This window comes from Colletotrichum fructicola, assembly GCF_000319635.2.
Source record: "Colletotrichum fructicola Nara gc5 chromosome Unknown KSG_Nara_v1_contig07, whole genome shotgun sequence".
NCBI lineage: Eukaryota > Fungi > Ascomycota > Sordariomycetes > Glomerellales > Glomerellaceae > Colletotrichum > Colletotrichum fructicola.
The window spans coordinates 2,622,464-2,643,114 of record NW_027094057.1 but is presented as its reverse complement, the minus strand read 5'-3'; the positions used below and the strand labels follow the sequence as shown (position 1 = coordinate 2,643,114).

Genomic DNA, 20,651 nt, shown 5'->3' with positions numbered 1-20,651 from the left:
GATCACATTTTCCCGGCACAATCCTGATGACTTGTAACACCTTTACACATTGAGTGATCAGGAGATCATTCATCATTGAAGGATTCGTATTAGGTTCTACTACCAGGTTACCATACAGGCGTCGGCCGGAAGTGGATACTATAAAGAAACTGTGCTCAATAAAGCCTGTTTCGAGCTCAAACCGAGACGCCGCCCATGTAAAAATTCATTCCCTCGCCCATGCCGTGTACTACACAGCAGTAGCATTATCAGACTCAACGCCATCTCGTTAATGCCTACCAGACACCTAATGAGTGTCCGGCATCGGTGGCCTGGCCGTCTGCTGTTGTTGCTCGGCCGTCTGCTGTTGTTGCTCGGCCGTCTGCTGTTGTTGCTCGGCCGTCTGCTGCTGTTGCTCGGCCGCCTGCTGTTGTTGGTTGGCCGTCTGCTGCTGTGGGTGGTTCGGGTAAGGCAGGCTGTTCTGACTCTGGTTGACGGGCCGGTAGGGCGCATTAGTGGTGGCCTGGGCGTTCTGACTCTCGCTGTCGACGTGATGATTCTCCTTCACTGGGCGGCTGTGCAATCTGTCCCTGCGGTGGCGTTTGATACCGATAACGTGAAGTATTAGGGACATGACAAAGGAGACACTTTGTGGGCATGGTTAGAGAGTCTTTGGCTATTGTTAGGAGATAATGACTTACACGATTAGGAAACCTATGACGGTCAAAACCATGTACACGGAGGCGGCCCCCCAATTGTATCTGTCGGCCACATACGCGCCTTCCGCGGCGGACATGGCGGTCAGGACGGAGATGGGAAACAAGCCAGGGAGGAAGATTATGTCGAATGCGAGCACTACCCAGTCTGATTCAGACGCAAATGTCAGCATAATGCTTTCATGAGAGGTGGAGGAGGATTCGTACAATTGTAGACTTTCGGCGCGTGGTAGTAAGAGATGAGGTGCCAGAAGTTAACGACGATGACGGCTGAGCACTTTGCGAGGCGGCGCGTTAGTCGACGTGGAGCTCCTTCGGTGAGGCGTACTGCTGGTACTTACATAGACGAGCATGTAAATGTGAGACCAAGTGACCATAAAGATCATGGCCCACGCGCAGATGACGAGGAGTGATACGGCGAGGGCAACCTGGAGGAGCCTGAAGGCCAAGTAGCCCGTTGGAAAGATCGGGAGATTCTCAAAGCCAGCATCCCGACTGGAGGCATAATGGACGCTTCTCGTCATATTGAAGATGCTTTCACAATGATGTGGCGATGATTTGGCGACGTAGAGGGGATTGAGGGATGCTGAAGTTGTATTTGTACAGAGGAACGTTCCAGACCAGTTGAGTCATAAAGAGAAAATAAAAGGGACGGTGAAAGCAGCCCCAGAAGCCGCCTGCCGTTAAATACATATGATCTAATAGAGCAAGTGCGGAGATAGAATGGGAAGGCGGAGGGACACAACCCCCCCCCCCCTTAGGTCGCTTTTCACAGTGTTGGTGCTTTGGACCTCCTTCCGCCAGGGAAAATGGGGCAACGTTAAAAATACTACTAGGCAGGCGTGTTGACCTGCCCTTTCCCATGACGCGTCACGAAAAGCTCCTGATCACATACAAGCAGGCAGACAGGCACACATACACTGCGATCGCCGGCAAGGTCTCGCGATGTGGTGGTATTCGCGGGTAGGAGCGAGGATCACTGGAGGCATTCGAGGCGCCAGGGTCAAGGAACAGGAAGCTTTGAGGCAGAAGATTGAGTAAGGAAGCCTTGGGAAGACTGCCTTTGGGGAAATCCAAGGTAACGAACCAAAGGACTTCGCAGGAAGTATGGTCCACGTCGAGAGTGATAACCACGCGATGTTGCGGGCGGCAGAGAGACGGCTCAAACGGCTTACCAAACCATTGCTACATCCCAGGCGTTGGTTTTGGCTTGCGGTCGGGACTGATCGTAAGGCATCTGATTGCCAGCGTGCATGTGCAGTAATTGTGGGAGGTTTGATGGCATTTGAAGCTGAACCGTAAGGCCAAGGGGATCAGCCGGTAACCCTGTCATCTCGGCCCTACTCGGGAGGTTCTATATATTGTAGAGGATGAAATGGGAGCGCCGTCATGGCGTTCATTAGGGAAGGGCCGTCCTTGGTTTTGTAGGGCTGATTGCAAGAAGATTGACATATGCATGGGGTTGAGGCTCTCGCTAAGGTTTGTTGTCAAGGCATGAGTATCACCTGGGGATTTGCCAATCGCTGGCAGACATGGAAATTGGCCTTGGCGGTGTGGTTCAATGTTTTGACTGAAAGTAATCCAAAAAAGTGTGCTTGACAGGCCCAAATGATATTCATTTTGTGGTTATGAGCTCGCTGTCTATCGTCTAGATCCTCCTCCGAAAGTGTTTGCCAGGTCCAATACAGCTAGAAAACACTGCCACATCCAAGTGAAGCCATACTTAGCCGCACCAATTTCCACCTCAATATCAACTTCACCAGTACTACCATCAGAAATAACCCATAACATGATATATCTCGCCGCCCCCTCCACTCAGCCTCTGCAAGGCTTTACGATGTTCCGTTACACCTGCTTAGACTATGTTCTCGGTGCAGGAGGGACCCTTTGATGGGCACTCCTTAGCCGCACCCAAGCTAGATCCAAGAGCGGTCAACACAAAAGTCTACGCCGCCTTCCCATGGACTTGCATGGTACAAAGTAACCGCGAAATTGGATTGTATTCACAGCGGGAATTGGTGTCGAAAGCATTTGTGTCGTTTCAGAGCTTCGAAATTGGGACAGTACGTCTTGGCAACGGCAGGCAGGTGAATCTGCGACCACCAAAGCTTCTTTGTAGGAAATCGTCGTCCGGTTTTTCGTGGATGCTCTGGGAAACCAAAAGAAGATCGTTGCGACAGGAAAGAGAGGCCCATCCTCTGTTCCTGAGAGTTCGTCTTGAAAGACGCAAAAGGCAACGAGATGTCGATCCGTTGTGACTTCCCCTCGTAACATTTTGTTCCTAGGAACCCCAAAAAGGGCTCCCAAAAACGGCAGGTACGCTAGGAAGAAACAGGGTTGATGGCGATCGGCGGGCATGAAAGATTGGACGAACGGTTACAACGTCCCGGCCCTTCTCGGCACGTGCCAGCATCAGCGCAGCAGTGGATCGTCTGAGGTCATTGACGTTGTCAAATTCAACCACAACTGCCTCCCGACACATGCGTAAGGCCGTATGTTTTTCCGATTTTGAAAGGAAATCGACACGAAGGAAAGACACCTCCAGAAATGCCAGTCTGCCTTCACCGTTCCGCCCTAATCTGCGACCGATATCCGTGTCGTGTCGTGATACCCCGCATTATGCAGTTCAGGCTCCAGCGGGGGACATCGGGTGTTGCCACGCCTGGTAAGCAATGTAGGCTTGGTACGAGCTGATGGCCAGCGAGAAGAGTCCCAGGAAGACCGCGAAGAGGACGCCGATCAAAGTTGCAAGCATCATGCGTCGGGTGCCGATATGCCTGTCGAGTTGGCGTTCCAAGAGACTCCTGGGCTTTGGGTTGAGGACTTCGTGGTGGAGATCCTCCAGTCGCTTCGCCAGGTGAACGAAGCGGACCGTCTCTTCCCCCTTGTTCTTGATCGTATCGAACTCGATGTTCTGAATGTCTGGGTCGAAAGCCCCGCTCTTGACGAAAGATGCCAGCATCTTTCGGGATTTCCTGTCCGAGACTGGGAACAGAACGCCCTGCAGGGACTCCAGTACCTCCAGCATCAACTGGCGGGGAAGGGCTCCTCTGAACAATGGAATGTCAGTCATCTGCATGTCATGGTTTTGATGGGGTAATCATACGCTTTGAGAGCATCTTGGACGGTGGAGTTGCTGGGGAGGCTCCTTGTGAGCCGGAGGTGCTCCTTGATGAAGCCAGTGTAGTGGAAGACCTCGAGAGTCATGGTCTTTCGATCGAGCTTGAGATGATCGCGGATGTCGTCAGTCGGTCGAATGGACAGGCCCAGTGTCTTTCTCAGCTTCGTGGCTCTGAGATCGACCTTGGTGTCTGCGGTCCCAAGCTGATCAGGGAAGCCGCCAGATTTGGGCCGATCAGAGCCAAAGAACCTCTCGACGAACTTGCTGAGGGGCTCCGCATTCTTCCATTCGGAACTGGGGTGGCCCTTTTCCAGCTCGTCATCCGAGAGGTCCACCGCGGAGCAGTCGGTCATGAAAGCGATGCGGACCGCAGTCTCGACAAGCTCACGATGACCGCCGTCTAGTTCCTTTGGAACAACATCGGGATTCGATCTCATGTGGCTGAGGATATCCTCCAGCTTGGTGATGGCATTCTTATCGAATGCCTTGTCGTTGCGGATGGCAGCATCGCAGAATCGGAAGTAGCTTTCCAGACGGCTGCCCGAGCACGGGCAAGCCTCTGGTGTACTCTCTAGGCAGGGCGGAGACAAGACCGGCTTCTCGCTCTGATGCGTATCATGCGAGACGGTCTTGTGCATTGCTTGCTGGTGGTCGGACATTGGACTCGTGTTGTTTGTTGTTGTCTGAATCATGAGCTTGAGATTTTCGAGACGGGATTTCGAGCCTCAATTATTCACGGCCAGAATCTCAATTAGTCAACATGCGTGGTCACAACGCATTGCCCAATGTCGTTCGGCGAGTGGTTGGTCTTCCTCACTGAAGAACCACACCCACTCGGCCATCCAGTAGAACATCGACAGCACCACGAGGCCAGCCCCGTTTCCCCTTGCCCAATTTCCCAATCGGACTGGGATCTAGCGGTGAGCTTCAATTGAGCCCAGGTGATTGCCTCGTCTTCCACCACGTCGAAGTGGCTCGTGGTCCAACGCATCAGGAGACCCACAGTTTCCATCCGCAGCGCTTCGACGAAGCCAATCACCAGCACCGCGGAAACAGGGGGACAAACCAGCACCCCGGCGTTTTCTCCTCTGCATCCCCATCGGTGCAGGTTTCAGCCCAGAACGGCAACGATGCCAGCACATCTGCTTCAGCGGAGCTTCGGGCAACAGACGGAGAATACCACGAGAGTGTGACTCTTCAGGAGAGAGGCATGGACGAAGAGGAAGCTCAGGATCCGGGGTAGACCCGCCCCCATCGACGCCCAAAATGGACTCGTGAATCGCTTAAGACCGATGGTCTCCCAACAGCCAAAGGATGACGAAGGTTGTGCTGCTATGGCACTGTTGACGGACGATGTTCTTGCGGTGAGGCATCGAGAGGTAGCTCGGCAACACCGATTCGATGTCCGCTCTCGTCCTGTCTCCGTTCCATGCAGATTCTTCAGTGCCTCGAAAAGTCCGATCGTGTCATTGCGGCAAGGAAAGGCCTTCCATCCCCGATATGGCAGGCCCTCGGTTCTCGGCCTACGAAGGCTTTTTCAGAGCGGCGGCTATCGTGTCGTCCAGGAATAGCTTGCCAGAGACGAAGACCTGGTGTGGAGCCTCGTTGCGGCCCGAAGAACCCTGGACCGTCCACGACGCTATGTGGAGACATCGTGGAGACATCGTGGTTGTCAACTCGGGCGGGGAGACAGCCTACGGGCTGACGTGTGGTCACGATTGGGAAAGGCGCCAGGAACCAGATCTCCACTTCCCGAGGGCTCCCGATACCTAGAACTTGGGGGCTGGACGAGGAGAGCATCGCGTGAGTGATGGGGGCCGATAACGCAGGCGATTCTAAGGCTTCGAATTCGACGAGGGGGCTTCTGGAACCTGTTCGAGTGACCAGGATGAGTTCAGGATCACGTCAGGGCGGGAATTGAGTCAGGGCGTTCTGTCAATTGCTGGTTGAGGCGAAGTCGGTGAGCAGAGAAGAACATGGGCGATTCCGGTTTGACTCATTCCGCCAAAATGACGGAAGTTCCCCAGATCCCGTGCCTTCCCATCAAGGCTAAGGTACCACAGCACTGAGAACAGCCTCAGCAGCCGCTCATCTAAACGCAATCGTGGGCAGTTTGCGTGATGGCTCCAGGCACGTGTCCGTAGCCCTGGAGGGGCAGGTGAGGCGGGAGGACAAAACGTATACGCGGGAAGAAAAAGAAAAGAAAATAAAGCTCAATTCGACCACCGGGGATCGAACCTACGAAAACCTGAGGGCTTAACGCACGCCCAGTGTTTTTGCACCCTATCTTTGACTTGCCGCTGGGCCAAGACGGCCTCGGGATACGTTTACCCGGAACTGTTTTGTTAAATGTGAAGGTCCCTGATAGAGGTTGCAGCCCAGGCAACAACCCTTCAATGTAGCTGGACTCCAGCCCCTTATCCGGCTTACCACACAGTTCGAATTGATATAGGTGCTCGTCCAACACGGAGACAGTTTGCGGCTCTTCGCTGAGAGATCAAACCGTCGAATGTCGCTGCAAGTGACCCAGCCGGCGAGCAAACTTGATGGAGCTGGTCCACAGAACAACCTCGGCACGGCATGTACGACATCGCAGCTGATCAGCAGCTTCCTCCTTATACAACGTGAATGCATTGTTTTCAAGTGAACGCCGCGTCTGCGGCAGGGTATCATGCGCATATTTCCCTACTTCCTCGCCCCCATCGGCCCACGCTTCGTCCCCGCCCGACTCAATAACTCCACATTTCGATTCAGGTCGAAGTCCCCGTTCGCCTCGAACCAGAACAGCATCTCCGGCTCAGGGCCTGTTCTCTTCGGCGGCGGCGGCTGTTGCTGCTGCTGCTGCTGCCCTCCCATGACGACATCCTCGTCTCCATCTCCCTCTTCGTCCTCGCTATCTTCGTCCTCCTCCAAGCCCCTCTTGAGCCCCGTCCTCACATTCTCGACCCCCTTCTCGCGTTCCTCCTCGGTGTACACATCGCCCGCCTCCTCAAGAACATATTTCTGTACGCGCTCGACAGTCCACGCGCGGACTTCGCGCCACACCTCCTCCAGCTTAGCCTCGCCATCCGCCGTGACACCGTCACCCTCTCCCTCCCCGCGGAGTTCCCGAGTCGTCTCGCGGCCACGCTCGACCCACTCCTCGACGCCGGGTTCCAATTTCTTGCGGACGAGCTGACCAAGGATATGCTCCTGGGTACGTCCCGGAAACGAGACGTCTGGGAAGACGTGTAGGTGCTGGAAGACGTGGATGTTTTCGGTCAGGTTGTCGAGGAGGTTTTGCAGGTTGCGTAGGAGGATCTGAGATGTGGCGTGGAGAGAGGATCTATTGGCTCGCCAAAGTTAGTCAATGCACATTAAGAGGCATCATACGAGGGGAGGAAAAGCTAGCCTAGCTGAAATGAAAGGCCCGTCGGGGGGGGGGGGTTGTAAACATACGGAGGCGGGAGCGGATTGCTCTTCAGCACGTCCATCTTCAGACCCTGGATGCTGTTAGACAACTGAAAGAGACGCTGACGCGTCTGGTCAATTGCCCTAAAATCATCAGCGGAGATGCCGAGTGCGTTGGGCTTCTCCATGGTCGCGCTTGTCGTCGGATGTGTGAGAGGAAGGGGATCGACAATCGAGAGGGCTTGCTGTGTTTTTTCCGGTCGCGGTTGCCACCACCGACTACTTCCCGGTCCGTACAGCGGATTTGGAATATATTAGACGTGATTCAGTCACCAGAAAGGTTGTCACGGATGGCGGCGTGGTTTGCGACAGCTCGAAGCCGCAGAGTGTTGTTGCATAGCGAAGGCCGAAGAAGAGTTGCGGTTCCAAGAAGCTCAAAAAACCGCCGGGGAAGGTGTGGGTCCACTAGCTCCGCCTTCGGCTGGGCGGTGACCCCAATGATGCAGGGGCAAGGATCCCCGCTGTGCGTGACAAGGATGACACCACCTTCTTCTCATCGAAGCTCTAGCCAGTGAGACCTCACCATTGAACTTCCACACATGTCACAGGCACAAACTTCTTCTCTTCAGATCCCCCCTTCAGACGAGCGCGGCAGCTCCTTCCAAACGGCAGCATCGGGCATTTCTAGGCGAAGTTTACCTCGACTCTCCAGGGGCACAAACTAGCTCTCACCGTGGCATTACACTCAATTTTGGTCATGTGATATATATGATTGTAGTCAATTTGCTATCTGGGGTCTGTTTCTCGTGACCCTCATCAAAAAAGATGATATACAGAGGAGCGTGATCCGTCTGGTATCTTTGCTCAAACGCTATGATTTGCAATGTGGACATCAGCGAAAGAGAAGAAATGCGTGGCTAGCTCCCATGATATATCCGAACGCCATCCCAATAATGCATTTTACATGGTCATCATCATTAAAAATCGTTCAAAAGCGTTTACTGGCCATGAGAACCAGCTTGGTCAACCAAAACGCGGTGTCCGGCGACGGCGGAGCCAATCACCCTGCCGTAGGTGTCGACAGCCGGGTAGCGGGCGCGGCGCTCAAGGTCGTCGAGGGGGATCTGAGAACGGATGTACCTTTGAGAGTTAATTAGTATTGGACACCAAACTCAATTGCTGGGTGACTCACTTCGTTCTGCCGTCGTCCTCGGGGTTGTGGTCCCAGCTGGTGAAAGCACCCTTGGTCAGAGCAGACCACACAAGGCGGCGCTTGCGCTGAGACTGCAGGACCTCCTCGGTGATGGCGTCAAAGTCCCACTTGCCCTTCGTCTCGGTGGCATACTCCTCCAGCTTGGCCTTGGCTTCCGCCTCAATGGCTTTCGGGGCCTTGCCGGATGCCAAGTTGACGAGCTCCAAGGGGTCGTGCTCGAGGTTGAACAGCTGCGTGCCATCGGCTGGGCAGTAAATGTACTTCCAGGGACCCTCGCGAATCATCATCAGTGGGCTGACGGTTCCCTCGCCGGTGTACTCGGCGTAAACCTTGTCGTGGCCCTCCCTGCCCTGAAGATGGGGAAGCAGTGAAACTCCGTCCATGGGCAGACCGGGCAAAGGCTTAGTGCCAACCAGGTCGCACAACGTGGGGAGAATATCCAGTGTTGAGACATTCTTGGTAACACGGTGAGGCTCAAACTGCTTGGGGTGGCGGACGAACAGGGGCACTCGGACAGACGACTCAAAGTAACTCATCTTGTACCACAGCCCACGCTCGCCAAGCATGTCGCCGTGGTCGCCGCTGAAAACGATGATAGTGTCATCCTCTAGACCGCACTTCTTGAGCACGGACAGAAGTCTTCCAACGCAGTCATCGACGTAGCTCACAGCTCCGTAGTAAGCGCGACGTGCCCGCTTGATTTGCTCATCGGTGAAATCGTAATCCCAAAGATCGCAGACCTTCATGAGGCGCTTGCTGTGGGGATCTTGTTCTTCCTTGGGAATGCGGACCTTTGGAAGTGCAATGTCAACGTCCTCGTAGAGATCCCAAAACTTCTCCTCAATAGTGTACGGATCGTGAGGGTGAGTCAGGGACACCGTCAGAGCGAAAGGCCGCTTCTTCTCGGGGTCCTCCCGAACGTGATCGTACAAGAACTGGGAGGATTTGTACATGACCTCTTCGTCGTAGTCCAGCTGGTTGCTTCGCACACAGGTGCCGGCTTGAAGAATGGAGCTGGAATTGTGGTACCACTCAAGCCGGGTGTCGGGCTCATCCCAGTTGACGGCCCAGCCGAAATCGCCTGGGTAGATGTCGCTGGTGAGGCGGGTCTCATAGCCGTGCAGCTGGTCTCCGATGAAGTGCATCTTGCCAGCAAGCGCCGTCTGGTAGCCCTTCAACCGCAGGTAGTGGGCGTAAGTAGGAATTTCACTGGAAATCTGAGCAGCGTTGTCATACGCGCCGATCTTCATGGGAAGAAGTCCTGAGATCAAACTCATGCGGGATGGCGCGCAGAGTGGTGAAGGGCAGTAGGCCGAGTCGAACTGGACGGACTGGGCAGCTAGGGCATCAAGGTTTGGGGTCTTGATCTGAGATTCCGGGTTGTACATCTTGAGTTGAGGAGCAGCGAGCTGGTCGGCCATGATGAAGAGAATGTTGGGCTGCTTGGCCGGCGCGGCGCCATTGCCATTGCCGTTGGCCGACTTGCCAATAGGCTGGGCCAGAGGCGAGGAGGGGAGAGAGTTGAGGTCGGGAGCCATTTTGCTCACGGACGCCAACGGGCAGAGAAGGATGGACTCTCGATGTAAAAGGACGATGCCTTGGAACAATAAAAGGTTGGTGATGCGTGCCTGACTGGTGTGAGAAACGGGCAGGCAAGTCTGGACAGAAAAATAGGCGGTCAAGACGGTGACAACAAAGTTGGTAGGTGTTGGATGGTGATGATGAGAACGGGTAGTGTTTGTTGTAAGTGACCAAGGGCAGGGGCAAAGGCAAAGGCAAAGGTAAAAAAGCTTCAACCAGCCGAACTTTGAAGATGATGAGACAGAAAAGGGAAAAGCCAGTCGAAGTTGTATGTGGGAGGCGCCGTCATTTAAAAAATTGGGCATTGCTTGGCTCAAGGGGAGGGCGCGCGAGGGAAAGAACGATTAGTCCACACCACAGTCACAGATGGGAGTCCACGTCCCTCCCCTCGAGAACCATCCCCGGGGCCCTGCGTGTCCGATAGGAAAGAGCGGCGGGACGTGGAGAAGGAGGCCACCTGGGCAGGCGTGGACGAGAGAGAGACAGAGCGCCAAACGGGGCGCGACGCTATGCAACCACAGTATCTATGCAACTAGACGACCTGCCACGGATACAGAGATGGTTGAGGTGTGGTGCTGATAAGGATACCCCAGACAGCGCCGCTTCTCACTCAACCCACCGTGGCATCGCCTGAACTGGCCCGCCGGCTTTGTGGAGCTTTCCCGACTCATGCAATGTCACGGGGGTGCAGCTGACCAGTGTTCAAGATCCATGCCCAGAAAAAGATGAGCAACTTCCGTCCAGCGCAGTCCAATCCTGCCCTCACCCTCACCCTCAACTGGAGCAGGCAGTCGGAGCCCAACGCCGCCGCCAATTCCTGTGTCCGCGGTGTGCGACTTAGGTAATGCGGGAAAGTCATCAAATGTCTGCTGCCAGAGACCCTCCGACATGCTCTGCCCTGCCTGCTTCTTCGAGCTTCTCCCTGCTTCGTAATGGTCCTTCATGCCGCTACACAGCACGCGCTAGTCCGCAGCTCGGTCCCCAACGAGGACAGGTCGTCGCATGTGTCAAAGATTGCGCATTTCGATCAGCCTATGGCGAATTGTCCCAAGCGGAGCATCCACCAGCCAGTCACGCAGCTTCCAAGCCTCCCAATACTTGCAGCATATCGATTGTCTCGCGGCATAATCTCCGTGTTGCCGTGTTTGCATCATAAAGAAGCAACATCTTCCCCGTCCGACTCCAGTTTACCAACAGCTCACCGTCTAGCTCCTTCGCCATCTGGTTAGACGCGGTGCGTGGTCTGTCAGTCTGTGCAGTTTTTTCCACTTCGTCACGATGTGCGCCAGCGAGGCGATAGATGGCGGTGTGAGAGATCTACCACAAACGGAAAAGCAGCGAAAAGCCTCCAAAACGGTCGGCTAGACCTTCTAGAACAACAAGCATGGGCCTGCCTGTCGCCCGTCTCTCGTGCCTCTCCCATGATCAGGCATCTTCGGATTGGTACCCCGGCGACTGACACCGACCCGGCCGACGGCTTATGCTTCAAGCAGGAATATCGTTCTCTGTACCGCCTAAGGTGGTACGGATACCGGCGGATGGATGGATTACACAACCATCAAAGAGACACTACGTCGTCTTCCCTGCTACTTGGACCCCTGGATCTCGACCACTAAACCGCAATCGCCCACCTGCATCTGGACAATTACCCAGAGACCAGTGCCCAACCTGCATAAGCGTCGCTCAAACCCATGTCAGGCTCTCCTCCGATTAGCTGGCATCATTGGACAGATATGCTTGACGTGCGACGGGGATACACCGAGAATTTTTCTTGTCAACGTCCTCTCTCATGAGGGGTTGTATGGTTGCGTTCCTGTGCTGCCGTTCTGCGTGCACGCGATCAAAATTGCGGAGGACGCCGTTTGCTCGTCAACTACACCTCTCCACAGATAAGACCGGAAGACAGGACACGCGAAACAACCCGGCACCATGGGTCTCGACCGAGATATCAAAGCTGCCCACTTAGCATCAACCTGATTGTCAAGGATGTCTCCATTCCGCATCTCTGGGCTCTCCACGGCCCCCGAAAAAGCCCCAGTATACGCATGTAGGGTAGGACACACGACACCAACGCCGTGGTTACGAATTGCAGTGAACGGGGCACTCTCTCCAGACTCGCTCGGTGTGGGTGAGAAACGGGCCTTCGGAGCAACAGCCGATGTCGCCATCGCGAGCATCCACGCCTTCTCCGGGTTTTACACCAGCGCCCTTGACATTTCTGGGCTACCGCACATCTCGAAGCCGATCTCCAAGGGCATGGCGATTCCACCATCGAGAAGCTTAGGAAATGTCGTGATGGCGTCCAGCTCCGACTTGGAGCCGCCTCCGACCCCGCAATTGCGGGGTTACCTTCACGGCTGCCCGGTCACGCCATTGCCTTCTTTTCTCTCGCCTTACCGTGAGACGTGGAGCATGTTGCGCCGCAATGCCAAAAAGACCGCCTTTCTGAATCATCTGGCTTTCGACCCATGCTTGCTAAGCCAAGGAAGCGTGACGCACGCGCCAGCTCGCCGTATTCGAAATCTGATTTCTACTTTTACCGCTGGCGAAGGTGGCCCCGGCGTCCATCCCGTCAGCCATGCCGCAATCACATCATCGCACTCCGTTATTGCTTCATCAACTAAAACAGCGGAATCCGAGTCAAATTGCTTTCGATTCGTTTCATCATCGACCAAATCCATCCATTCGCCTGCAGGAACAGCGCCATCAAGGCTCCATCTTCCCGAGCTTCCATCAAGGGATGCGAGGATCACAAAATGCCCGGCGATCCATCCACGGGATTTTTCGTTGCCCTGCTCTTCCGTCTGCTCTGCCCCGGTGCCCCCTCTTCCCCGACCATCAGCAGTGCCATGGCTCATCTTCGTTTTCGGCTGTTGTCCTCCTCACTCGCGCCCCTTTACAGTCCGCCTGCATGGTATTGGGTGATCATCTGATGGTCATCACTCCCCCCGTCTCACCCACTAAATGCATAAATGGCGTTTTGGAATCAGCGCCATTGGCAAAGACGGTCGCCGCCTTAGGTGACTGATGTGCAGCTATCCTGCCACTCACTGGCAAGCAGTGACTGGGCTAGACCTGCTGCGCTTGGTGCCCCGAACATCCCGCAACACGCATATCACGCCAAGCTACTTCGCGCTGCGCCTCCCAAGCAAACCAGACGCACATCCCGAACCTGGCCGCTCGCTTCAACCTGCATCAGACAAAGACAAACCACCAGTCCACCTCCAACAACCCACTCACCGAGTCCCGAACCAAGACAAGCCCAGGGGTCCTCTGCCATGCCCACCATCTTGCATCGCGCGCCAACGAACCCAACCTTCCCTCGTCGAGAAGGCTGACAGATTATGCACCAATCCAGCACATCTCCATAACAGCGAAACAACTAACACCAAACATCCCCAGACCTTGCATCTCCCCCGTCACCCAACCCAGCCGGCGTTGCCCCCTCTTATGAACAAAGTGGAATATGATAATCTACCAAGCAACACAGAAAGTCCGTCTGAAATTCTTCCCGTGAATCGGCCACGGCGGCTTGCGATCGATGATCGGCCTAGAACATCACGCCCCCCTTTAATTCTTTCCCACACGGCTATCGCAACCACTCACACTCTCCTCCCCCATCACCCTCCCTCGTCGTCCCTCACAGCCCCGCCCGCCTCATCATGGTCTTGGCTGGGTCCCTTGTCAACATCACCCGTAGAAAAGTCTCCCACCAGGACTTCCCATCCAGAGGAGCCGCAACGGCCAACCTCTCGTGATCTCGTGCCCTCGCCAATAGCGACCCATTATCCTTACCCCGGATTTCCCTTTCCTTTCATCATCTCAAGTCTCGAAATGGGCCTCACATGACCACCCCTTCGCGTTTCGCCGTTGAACGCTTGGCGCAAAATCCACAACAATTCAGCTCACGCGCGCACCCAACGTCCACAAACCTACAAGGCTGTCACGCTGAGAATCGTAGAGTGTAGTGGGGGAAAGCGTCACCACCCCCTTCGATCAACTAAACGAACCACTCATTTTCAAACACATTGTACACGTTTCCTTCAAGCTCCAGAAACTCTTTTTTTTTTCCCCTTCCAGTCTTCCAAGTCCATTGATCCAAGAAATGGTGGTGTCCAGGGCGTACGGCCAGCGTCGGGGGAGGGAGCAGTTGCAAGTGCATTAGCTATCTATCGCACGTATTACAGCCACTCATCTTCAAACACATTGTTCACGTTTACGCATCGGCCACACACATATCACATGCACAGAGATATTCAACAATGCGGGTTAACATTCAAAAAGGTATCAACTAGTTAAGTAGCATAGTTCTCGCCGCTCTTAGTTTCGCGTGCGACATATGCATCCATCCAACCCCGTCCCATTCCCATTCCCATGCCCAGTCCCATCCCACTCCCAATGTCCCTTGCCTTCCGCTGCCGCTGCCGCCGCCTTCTCCCCAGGCCTTTCTTGCTCCCCGCTTCCCCTACTTCGGCAGTCCTCCTTCAAGCCACTTTGGGAATGGGAGCGATTCTCTACAACACCCAACGAATGTCTGTGCGTGTGTTGCTGTTGTCGTTGTGTTCGTGTGTGTTCCTCTTACATACCTACTCCTACAAGCAATGTCTCTCCCAGTTGATCGAATTTTTGTTTTCCCCGCAATGCAATCTTGAAAAAGAAAAGGAAAGGAAAAAAGGTAAAGATGACCGAACCCGCCCTCGCCTTGCTGTGTCAAGTCAACCCAATATGCGGCCCAAGTAACATGCTTCGTTTTGATGCGTCCCAACGAAGAGGGTAAGAGAAAAAGATCCGCACGCCCGCGACACCGCTCCATGCCCAAGTCATCCCGTCAAGCCATGTCTCATTCCTGTGTGTGTTGCTGCCACTCGCGCTTGTTTATTGCGTGCGGTAGAATTTCTTGTACAGAAGATGCAACAACAAGTTGACGTTCAGCTTGAGGTTGCCCTCGAAGAGGTTCATGAACTGGTGAGCCTCGAACTGAGCCTGCAGAAGACCCTCAATCGGTACGGAGGCGCTGGCTCCCGGCATCTGGATGTGGCCACGAGAGCCCTCGAGGTTGAACACGCCAACCTCATCACAAGAAATGGTGAGGTTGACTCTCTCCCAGTCGGTGACGCCACTCCATCCGACGAGCACGCCTTTCTCCGCGAGAGCCCGAGCGCTATATTTGTAACTGCCAAACTTGGGGACCCGTCCGCTGCGTTCCAGCTCGCGCTGATGGTTGTATTGCTTGGTGAACGGAAGCAGGAACCGTTTCTTTCTGTTCATGACGAAATTTAGTCAGCCGATGGCGACACACTTGGACCGTGCTTATAATGTGGGGAGGTGGATGAAGGAGGGAGATCCGTCCGGGGTCATCGTGGATTCAGTTGTGACATTAGAAAATGACTTACCCTTTGTTCTTTTGCAGCGTTATCATGGCAGATTCAATGTAGTCGTCGTAGCTCTTGCGTTGCTGCTCGAGGTACTTGGCCTTCTCGTGAAGGTTGGAAAGGGTCAACCTGACGCCTTCGAGCTCACGCTGGCGTTGCACACGTCTTCGGCTCTTGGTCCTGATATCGAGGGCGATGGCGTTGAGGATGTCCTGGTAGTAGTTGTGCTTGGAAATTCTACCCATGTGCTCCAGTCTCATGATGTTCTCCAACGCAGTCCGCTTGAGGTCGTAGTAGGACATGCGTGTCACGTCCACCATGTGGGCGTCCGAGTACGCGCCCTTCGTGCTGTCTTCGTTTGCAAAGTCGTCGCGCAGGACTGACAGCCACTTGTGCTCGTCTTCATCCGAGATCGGCTTGACGAGAATCTCCAGGAGGTTGGCGCCCGTCTGTACACGGATAATGTACAAGATGCATCGCTTCGTCTCCATGAAGAGTGCCTTAACCTCTGCATCTGGATCTTCGACGTCGTGCAGCTTCGGTGTCAGGTACATTTGAATATCTGATGATCCCGCCGCAAGCATCTCGTTCTCGTTGTTCTTAGCACTACCGAGATCCTGCAAGATTTCACGAACGATGTCGTCTCTGTTTGGGCATATTGACGGCAGCTCGCTAGCGACAAGGTTGTGGATGGCGAAGATGTCTGGCATCTTTATGTAAAGGGTGGGCTTGTGCTTCGAATACAGGTCGTTGAACTCGTCAATGTCAAAGTTGCGTTCGGCATCGGGAACAGAGATGAGCTCGTGGGTAATCTCCGCCAGACGCTCGCACGACTCCTGAACAAATGCGTTGAGGGGTTGCAGATAGATGTTCTCGCCGCCGAAAGGTCTGCTAGACGCGATCTGACCGAGGACCTTTGCAACCTCACCCAGATTGCGCTTCTGGAGGGGGCTTAATTGCTTCTCAATGACACCGACATTCTCTGGTGAGGTAACCGCAGGCTGCAGGTAGAAACGCCAGATCCAGTTGGTGACAACTTGGAGGTGGTGGTGTTGCGGATCCTTCTTGAATTGCTGGCAGAGATTCTCGTACATCTGTCGGCAAAGGAAACGAAGGCCGTATGGCATCTTGGGCAGAAGGTCTTCCAAAGCCAACAGGTACTGATCGCAAATCTCCCGAAGGTCGCGCAGATGGTCGATGAAGAGGTCTCTGGTTTCAGGGTCTTTGATAGCAACCTCACGCGGAACGTCCAGCGGACGCCGGCTTGGACGGCCGGTCCGCAGCTCCTCATTGTTGATGGCAGCTCTGTAAATCTGCAGAGGGTCGCTCTCAAGGTCGAGGGCGGGGTCCTCAACAATGTTATCGCGGACAATGGGCCCGAGAAGTTCACGCAAGAACTTGCGATCGCGAGGAGATCGGGTGTAGTTGCCAAGAACCTTGGTCCAGAAGTAATTGCCGCGAAGGTAGTCCTGCAACGTTCTGCTGCTCTCCACCTCCTCTCTCATGGCTCTGGCGAGAAGCTTGAGGAGGTAGTACTCCTCACGCCGCTTCTGGGCATAACCAAAGAGACCCATGATGAGATGCTCGATTCTCTTGCATTCCTTCTCGGGTGTTCCTTGCTCACGGATGCGCTTGAACAGTCGCGCAAGATATTGCGGCTGAGTCTGGAGGTTGAAGAAGAGCTGCTGGTAGGATTCCAGCTTCTTGCGGGAGCTCTTGTTGAGGGCCTTCAAGTCGAAGTGGTTGGTGGAAGACATGGAAGCATTGGCCAAGAGGCCGATTGAGCTGCCGCCGTAGTTGCTCTGGTGTCTCACAACTTCGTCCAGTGTGATCTTGTTCTTCACGAGCAGTGCGATCTTGATGTCGAGTTGATCGATGTACTGTTCGAGCATCTCGTTCTGACGGACTTGCTGAACCACGGTCTTGCGCATCCTCTCAAACTCGATCTCCTCGTTGAAATCAAAATCACTGTCGTTGAGCAGGTGCACGAAGTTCTTGACAGCGTTGACTGGTGGGTCCTTGCCATGGGTAAGACTCTTGTACGCATCACCTTGAATCTTGGCTCTGACAAGACTTTGGATCTTGACGACCTTTTCCATGTTCTCCTTAAAGAAGCGCTTCTTCTCCTGGAACTTGGCGCGAACTGTGAAAGCCTTGGCAGCGGCCTGGATCTCGGTGATGGCTGCATCCTCGGCCTCGATGTTAGAGATGAGGTCAAAGACGTTGCCTCTCACCATCATGGCGCGGGCCAGACCCTGCAGCTTCTCAACTTCGGCGGTGTGGGACTCAAGTTCCTCCAGGAGTGCATGGTGCTGCTGGCGGTGCAGTTGGCCTCTGATGCGAGCCTGTAACTTGGTAATCTTGGGCTCGACACGGATGAGAGCGTCCTGATCAGCGGCAATACGGCGTCGCTCAAGCGTCCCGCGGGAGATTGATTGCAGATCGATGATAGCGGATTCGTGGCTGCTGAGCTCATCGAGCAATTGCGCGACATCACGCCGTACGGCCCCGGCACGGATGTGGGCTTGAAGGTTCTCGATCTCCGAGGCGTGTTGACCCAGTTCAGCCTTGGTGGCTGCGACGTCTGAGCGAACTGACTTGCCCCTGAACGCGGCTTGGAGCGCAGTCCACTGCGGTGCAAAGGCTTGGAGATGCTCTTGCTCCAGCGATATCTGGCTTCTAGTCAGCAAAGCCCGAGCAGCAGCCTGCAGACTAGTAATGCTGTCGACTTGTCTGTCCAGGAGGTGGAGGTCATCAGAAACGCGTCCTCTCAACAGCATTCCGCGAACTGCCGCCTGGAGGTCTCGAACCTCTCCAGAAGTCTGAACAGTCTCTTGCTGCTGAGTAACGAGCTCCTTGCGGACCAAGAAGCCCCTAAACGCTGCTTGGATTTCTCGAACGGGGCCGGCATGCTGAACCAACTGAGATCTCTGGTCTCGCACCTCGTCGCGGATCTTCTTGGCCCGAATAAGACTTTGAAGCTCCAGGATGTCGGGCTCCAAACCTTTCCAGAAACGTTCTTTGTTGGCCATCCGGTTTCGAACGAGGAATCCGCGGGCAGTGCTTTGGAGATCGACGGCAAAACGTCTCATCTGAAGCCGGTAGCCGACGATTTGACGTGACCAATCCGCTCTGATACGAGATTGAAGATCGATGAACATGTGTTCGGCGTCCCAAAGCTGCTGCATAGTGTCTCCCAGGCGCATCCTCACAACGGCGCCGCGAACTTGAGCTTGGAGCTCTACAATGGACTCCTCGTTCTCTGCCAATTCGCGGTCGATCCTTTCATCTTCAGTCTCCTCTGGCTCTGGGGTCGCAGGCTCCACACCAAAATCAGCTCCCATATTACCGAAAGTGGGCATATTAACCCCGAGTTTATCAAGGCCTTTCTGCATGGCCTCAAGCTCGTGGTGCTCAAACTCGAGCTGACCAACGAGGTTGCCGATGCGAAAGTCGACGATTCCTTTTCTGAATAGGAGCCAACTCAGAGCGTGGATACAGTAGATGACTTTAGGGATGTTTTTCTTCTCGTACAAGTCGATCAACTCGAATCTGAAGAGGTCAGGGAGCTCGACTTCATCGAGGTATCGAAAGAAAATGGCAATGTTGTCGGAATGTCGGAATTGCAGCTTTTGGTGCCTAAAGATACGGAACCGACGTTCAGGGTTGAGAGCTTCGACAACCTCTGCGAGTGTGACTCCGTCTCGGAGAGCTTCTTCAAGCTCAACAATAGGAGGAATTGCCCTGTGAATAACATCTTCAATCCACTCTTTTGCTTCACCAATATGGCAGAGATACTCGTAGGCCTGGAGAAACTGGCGTTGTTTGTCCATCCAATTTCTGCCTTCCCAGCCATAGCCACCGGCTCGTTGGCGATTGTTATTCGGCTGTTCAGCTCTCTGTAGTCTGCGGCGGCCCCTAAGTCCTACCACCTCCTGTGCTGGCGAAGTAATGGTGAAATCCTCAGCGGATTCGGACTGAGCGAGCTTGGACAGAGTACGAAGCTGGCTTGTTGATGAACGGCCAAGCTTTTCGAGATCCGGTCTGGCTAGTGCTGCCGAGTGGACGGGTGCCGGGGGTTCATGGGCGTGAGGAAGAGCGGCACTTCCTGCTCGAATGGTATCGGAACGGCTGAGTAACATCGAGTTTGGCCGAATTGTGAGCGTTCGGGACAGCGGTGTGGGAGATGTGCTACCGTCATATTGGGTATGTGATAGCTTGCCAATGTCGACGGTTTGTGTGCGCTCGTGGCGAAGTCTGTGACGAGGAGGAGAAGGTGTCGAGGGTGTCGGGGACGAAGGTGTGGATGATGTCGGGGCGGGAGCTTGAGCAAGCGGGCGAAGTGATTGTCGGGCCATAGAATAGAGGTTCTCGTCCTTCTTGTGGTCAAGATTCTCTCCTCCGAACGATACGTGGTGAAGACGGGAACCATCACTCTTGCCTCTCTTATGAGTGTATCCGCTGGAAACCGACGAAATCTGGGTGCTGGCTCGGCTGTTATCGGAGTATAGAGAGTACCCTGACGAGGCAACGGAAGAGGTTGTGGAGGACTGCCGATTGATGTTGCTGGGGTAGTCCAGAGTATGTGACTGTCTGAGAGGGTGTGGCCGGTACGACATGTTGGGCGATGAAATGATTAGGATACCGGAGGAAGCCTGCGCTGAAGAATCTGTGGGCTCAGGAATTCGGATGACAACATTAGGGCGCCTTTTTCGGACGTCGTATGGTATGCGATGAGTTGAATTATGTTCGACCTTTGGTCTCGGGTCCGGGTCGGGCGGACTATTGGTCTTCTCTCGGTTCTATGGTGCTTCGAAAAGGACCAAACAAGACGAGAGAGCAAAGTTGGAAATTCCGAAGCGACCTGCGGCGGCGCTTTGAGCGCGAGGAGGAGGAATGAAGTTCGGACTCGGCGCGCACTGCGCAAACAAAGAGAATAAGTCAACGGTTGATGGCGCTGCAAGGGCAACGTCGACAACGATGACGGGAAAGAAATATTGGCCTTGTTTGTCAAGGACGATTAATGATGGCAACCCACCAGCCACTACAATTGACAGGCGTGGTCGCAATCTCGTCAACGACCAAGTGTGGGTGGGATGTTGGGTCGTTTGCAGGTCGGGCAATGGTGGATGGAGGGGAGGAGGGGGAGGGCGACGGGACCTGATAAGGCAGTTTGTTTGTTTACTGCTGCAAGAGGTAAGCGGACTGCGGCAACCAGCCCCCTTGCAACCAGGGTGTGTCCAACACTGAGTGCCCAGTCAAAAAACGCCCAGAAATTC

At 54.5% G+C, this 20,651-nt stretch overlaps 5 protein-coding genes across 5 annotated transcripts; all 5 read right to left on the bottom strand.

The window, feature by feature from the left end:
- Window positions 1-286: 286 nt before the first annotated feature.
- Window positions 287-1,219, bottom strand: CGGC5_v012453 (uncharacterized protein; the record flags this gene model as incomplete). The annotated part of the gene is made up of 4 exons (XM_032034052.1): window positions 287-626; window positions 681-843; window positions 903-972; window positions 1,037-1,219. The coding sequence occupies 4 exons, from the start codon at window positions 1,217-1,219 to the stop codon at window positions 287-289; spliced, it is 756 nt and encodes a 251-aa protein (XP_031886623.1).
- A 2,102-nt stretch (window positions 1,220-3,321) lies between these two features.
- On the bottom strand, window positions 3,322-4,475 carry CGGC5_v012452 (uncharacterized protein; the record flags this gene model as incomplete). The annotated part of the gene is made up of 2 exons (XM_032034053.2): window positions 3,322-3,745; window positions 3,802-4,475. The coding sequence occupies 2 exons, from the start codon at window positions 4,473-4,475 to the stop codon at window positions 3,322-3,324; spliced, it is 1,098 nt and encodes a 365-aa protein (XP_031886624.2).
- A 2,026-nt stretch (window positions 4,476-6,501) lies between these two features.
- On the bottom strand, window positions 6,502-7,394 carry med-8 (Mediator of RNA polymerase II transcription subunit 8; the record flags this gene model as incomplete). Its single annotated transcript, XM_032034055.1, has 2 exons — window positions 6,502-7,141; window positions 7,255-7,394. 2 exons carry the CDS (start codon window positions 7,392-7,394, stop codon window positions 6,502-6,504), a joined length of 780 nt encoding a protein of 259 aa, XP_031886622.1.
- An 810-nt stretch (window positions 7,395-8,204) lies between these two features.
- Window positions 8,205-9,957, bottom strand: betC (Choline-sulfatase; the record flags this gene model as incomplete). Its single annotated transcript, XM_032034056.1, has 2 exons — window positions 8,205-8,346; window positions 8,399-9,957. The coding sequence occupies 2 exons, from the start codon at window positions 9,955-9,957 to the stop codon at window positions 8,205-8,207; spliced, it is 1,701 nt and encodes a 566-aa protein (XP_031886608.1).
- Window positions 9,958-14,875: 4,918 nt separating this feature from the next.
- On the bottom strand, window positions 14,876-19,991 carry rng2 (Ras GTPase-activating-like protein rng2; the record flags this gene model as incomplete). The annotated part of the gene is made up of 2 exons (XM_032034059.1): window positions 14,876-15,260; window positions 15,394-19,991. The coding sequence occupies 2 exons, from the start codon at window positions 19,989-19,991 to the stop codon at window positions 14,876-14,878; spliced, it is 4,983 nt and encodes a 1,660-aa protein (XP_031886827.1).
- Window positions 19,992-20,651: the final 660 nt, after the last annotated feature.